The 4,917-nt window shown below is 52.2% G+C and overlaps 1 protein-coding gene across 1 annotated transcript; it reads left to right on the forward strand.

The window, feature by feature from the left end:
- The first annotated feature begins 333 nt into the window (after positions 1–333).
- AQP10 (aquaporin 10) lies at positions 334–3,845 on the forward strand. Its single transcript, XM_036273477.1, has 6 exons — positions 334–495; positions 883–1,009; positions 1,939–2,076; positions 2,181–2,299; positions 2,549–2,766; positions 3,695–3,845. Exons 1-6 carry the CDS (start codon positions 391–393, stop codon positions 3,843–3,845), a joined length of 858 nt encoding a protein of 285 aa, XP_036129370.1. The 5' UTR covers positions 334–390.
- The last annotated feature ends 1,072 nt before the right edge of the window (positions 3,846–4,917 follow it).

A 4,917-nucleotide genomic window follows, 5' to 3' on the forward strand; every position in this document is an offset into this window, starting at 1 on the left:
GGTCTACAAGGTGGTCCTGGGTGGGCTTCTCTGGAATCCTGTCACACAATCTGAGTCATGGCACCATAATACTGGGGGCAGCGGTATTTCCCCCCAATCTGTCAGCATAGCAAAAGTCTACTCCTGGGAAGAAAAGGGATGAAAGACAGAGAAGACGACGCCTGGGCAAACTCCAGGCTCTGGTCATGCACGACCCTGCCCACATGAGGATATTCTCTCCTTATCTCTATTCTCTCTATGCACGTACATATACACTAGCAGCTGTTCTTGAGCTGAACTAATTGGTTTAAAGTCCTTTCTTTATCATTTGCCCTGGCAGGCATATCTGTGAAGCAGCAGTGTGCTTATGCAGACAGAGGCAGCAGTGACCAAAGACAGGGTGTCCTCACCATGGCCCATATTTGGCCCCTGGCAAAACTCAAGGGCCGACTTAGGATCCGAAGCCTCCTGGCCCGACAGTGCCTGGCAGAGTTTCTGGGTGTGTTTGTGCTCATGGTAAGCAGGGTAATTCGGGGAAGGTAATGGGAGGTGGGCAGAAACTTTTGGCATCCCCTGATGTTCTTACCTCTTTCTCCTGGTGTCCTGCTTCCTTTCAACTATCCATCATTTCTCTTTCTGCGTCCCCCCGGCCCCGTCTCTTGTATTCCTCTCCTACTTTCCGATTTTTATTCCTGTTCCTTTTCATCTCTCACCCTCCTTCCCTTTACATTTTTTCACTTCTCCCATTTCTTTTCCCTTCCTTCCTTGCTGATTCCTCACATTTGTTCATCATTCACCTCTCTTGGCTGCTCCTCTCACCTTCCCAGTCTCTCCCCTCTGTAGGTCCACCAGGTGGCTCCCTATTCCTGGTACCCTGCTCCTCATTTTCCCTCTCCCCACCAGCTCCTCACCCAGGGGGCTGTGGCCCAGGCTGTCACCAGTGGAGAAACCAAAGGCAACTTCTTCACCATGTTTCTGGCTGGCTCTTTGGCTGTTACAGTAGCCATCTATGTGGGTGGTAATGTCTCAGGTGAGGAGGGAGGAGTCTGGTCATTAGACATGGTAGGATATGCATGTGAGTGGGGGTATATGGTGATGGTGAAGAGGTGACGCATGGATATTATCTTCTTGAGCTTAATCAGTGCCCTGGACTGAGATATGCTGTTGTTTCAGTCCAGCCCCTCCCCTTTCTGTATCTCCATCCCCTTTCCTCACCTAGGTAGAGATCCATGACAAGGTATTAAGGGTAAGTGCTATCCTTTTGTGTCCCCCACCTGAAGCCCTCTGGGGTTCATCCTTGCTCAAGACCTCACCTGCACCCTGGCCAGTTCCGCTCAGCGGTTAGAGCGTTGGCCTGCAGTCCAGAGAGACCCAGGTTCGGTTCCCGCTAAGGGCACGTACCTTGGTTGCAGTTTGTCCCGGCCCTGGTTGGTCGTGCGGGTGGCAACCACTCTGTGTGTCCCTTTCATGTTGATGTTTCTTCCTCTCTCTCTCTCTCCCCCTCCCACTCTATCTGAACAAAAAATGGAAAAAAATGACCTCGAGTGAGGATTAAAAAAAAAAAAAGACCTCATCTGCTGTCCCCCAGAACACACAACATAAGTGTGCCTGGTTGGAGCCTTGAGACACAGGCACTATAGGGAAAGAGCAGACAGTCCCAGGTTCAAACCTTGACTTCACTCTGTGACCTAGTTGTTTAACCTTGAGCCTCAATTTCTTTCTTTCTGTTTTTTTTTTTTTTTTTTGGTAGGTGCCCCTAGCGGGAACCAAACCCGGGACTCTCTGGTCTGCAGGCCAATGCTCCAACCACTGAACCAAACTGGCCAGGGCTTCCTTTCTTTTTTTGTTAATCCTCACTCAAGTGCCTTAAGAGTTGTGGGGAGGACTAGCAATATTACCTGGTGAATGCCTGGCAGTGACACTTGATGGTTGTTGGTTTTCTTTTCTTGATCTTTGAAGGGGCTCACCTGAATCCAGCCTTCTCCCTGGCCATGTGCCTCCTGGGACGCCTTCCCTGGAGCAAGCTCCCCATTTACTCCTTTGTGCAGATACTGTCTGCTTTCTGTGCCTCCGGAACTACCTATGCTCTCTATTATGGTAACAGAGGGAATGGAATTGGGGCAACTGTGTGTGGGCAGGGGTGCCTTGGAATGGTTTTGAATGAGAAAGTTGGAAATCCTAGAAGTTCCCCTCCCCAACAGATGCCCTACAGAACTATACAGGTGGGAACCTGACAGTGACGGGCCCCAAGGAGACAGCTTCCATCTTTGCCACCTACCCTGCTCCTTATCTGTCCCTGAATAATGGCTTCCTGGATCAGGTTGGTGTGAGGGGAAGACCTAGGAGAGCCCTGACCTTTGCCTCTGCCCTCCGGGACCCTAGCCTATTGTTAAGTCTCTGGGTTGGATGGCATGTGAGGATAAATCTATCTTTGTACTACCCCCCCCCCCCGCCTATATTGGACAAACTCAGATGACATAGGTTGGGTGGCCTGGACTGTTTGTGCAAGAGAGGACCAATGGAATATCTGGCAGCTGATGTGAACCCCTTTGCATCTGTCCCCTCTAAGGTTCTGGGCACCTGGATGCTGATTGTGGGGATCTTGGCCATCCTGGACACACGGAATAAGGGAGTGCCTGCAGGTCTGGAGCCCGTGGCAGTGGGGCTGCTGATTCTGACCATTGGGCTGTCCATGGGTGTCAACTGTGGATTCCCACTCAACCCCGCCCGGGACCTGGGCCCACGGCTTTTCACCTATGTGGCTGGCTGGGGCCCTGAAGTCTTCAGGTGCAAGAAGGGCTCCTCTGGTGCTGCCTCTCTACTCACTTCCCTCTGCTAAAGGCTCTGTCCCTGGATCCCGGCTCTTTCCTCTTAAATAGTTCTCTTGCCTCTTGGGACAGTGTCCCTCCTCTAAGTCCCAGTTCTCCCTTTCTCTCTGGCCCTTCTCCACAACCCCTTTCACTGAAACAGTAAGGTTTAGAGGTTGTGTTCTGGGATAGATATATAGTACCTCTTTTCGCATTAGTGACCTCATCAGCAAAACGAGTATATTCAGATAATTACCTAAGGCAAGAGGTTGGACTAAGCTCTTCTGGGGATTCCTCCCCTCTAAGTGCTATGCTTTGGTGCCAAGACACCATTTTCCTGATGCCCATCACCCCAGGAACTGCTTAAGGCAGTGGTTCTCAACCTTCCTAATGCCGCGACCCTTTAATACAGTTCCTCATGTTGTGGTGACCCCCAACCATAGATTTATTTTTTAATTTTTATTTATTTATTTATTTATCCTCACCCGAGGACATTTTTTCATTTTTTGTTCAGATAGAGTGGGAGGGAGAGAGAGGAAGAGAGAGAGAAACATTGACGTGAAAGGTACACATCGATGTGAAAGGCTGCCACCCACACGACCCAACCAGGGCCCGGGACAAAATGCAACCGAGGTACGTGCCCTCAGTGGGAACCGAACCCGGGTCTCTGGACTGCAGGCTGATGCTCTAACTGCTGAGCCAAACCGGCCAGGGTCATAGATTTATTTTTGTTGCTACTTCTTAACTGTAATTTTGCTACTGTAATGTCTTAAGCGACCCCAAAGGGGTCGCGACCCACAGGTTGAGAACCACTGGCTTAAGGGTGTTCTCTTGTAACTGCCTCCATTTCTTCTGGGGAAAACTAGGGGAGTCACCCCTGATATCTTCCTTTCGTCCTTCTCTTGCAGCGCTGGTAATGGCTGGTGGTGGGTGCCTGTGGTGGCCCCGATGGTGGGGGCCACCCTTGGCACAGCCACATACCAGCTTCTGGTGGCTCTGCACCACCCTGAGGATTCAGAGCCAGCTCAGGATCTAGAGTTTGCCCAACGCAAAGCCTAAAACTTGGAAATTCCTGCCTCAACTTAGATGGCACAACAGTGAGGAAGAGAGCCAGACATCCAGACCTGATGACAAGACATTCTTTCTCTTTATTAAGACACCAGGCCCGGAGCAGCTTCTCTGTTTACTCATCTAAACATCACTTCCTCCTAAACTGGCGATTCCTGGAGAGGGATGCCAAAGGAGGATAAGGTCCAGTCTTCATCCTCTCCTCCCCTAAGCCGGTTTGGGGACCCTACGGGCTTCCAGGAACGTAGTTCCTCAACGTGGCCGCCAGGGGGTAGGCTCCCTGGAAGCCGAACTGGGAAAGCTGCAGGAATCTGGAGGGTGGTAGGGGCCTGCTGTCAAGGGACTTTCTCCAAAGCTTGATCTCCACTGCTTGACTCCCCATTCTCATAACCTCAGCGCTTCTGCCCCTAGGTTCAGCTACTCCCCTAACATTCCCCCACCCGCGCCCGCCCCTACCCCCATAGTAGGTCCCCTTGGGGAAAGAGCCTCTACCAAGGGGGTGTGGTTGTAGGGGGAAGAACGAGAAGAGGGCTGGGAGTGCAACACCGCCATTCAAGCACCTAGAGGCCGGGAGAGCTCGGGGGAGAAACGGAGACACAATCCAATACGTAGACATTCCGGGCTGTGTCATTCAAGGGCAGGGTGCAATACAAAGAGATGAGCTGGAGCGAGGGAGGAGAGAAGGCGAAGGCATAGAGGGCTGCGAGGGGAATGAACGTAAGGTTAAGGGAAGACTGGCGCTGAAGAAAACACTCGGTTGTCCACTGCTTCCCCGGCCCTCGTGCCCCTCCCCGAAGGAGAGGCCTTCTAGCAGAGAAGAGAGCTTTCTCCCGTTCCCTTTCCTCCATATAAAACAAATCTTAGAACTGTATCGCCTCCAGACTGTTTCATTGATCTTTAGAGGCCGGACGGAGATGGCAGTGGGCGGGGACCCGGCCTCTTCTTGCTGGGCCTCTAAAGGGTTAAGACCCTCCCCCTGCCCTGCACAATGATGGCGGCTCCCGCCTCTCCTCCCTCTCCCCAAAACCCACTCCCGCCCCCGCCCTCTCCCGCCACCTCCGTC

The sequence above is a fragment of the Molossus molossus genome, unplaced genomic scaffold, assembly GCF_014108415.1.
Source record: "Molossus molossus isolate mMolMol1 unplaced genomic scaffold, mMolMol1.p scaffold_m16_p_20, whole genome shotgun sequence".
NCBI lineage: Eukaryota > Metazoa > Chordata > Mammalia > Chiroptera > Molossidae > Molossus > Molossus molossus.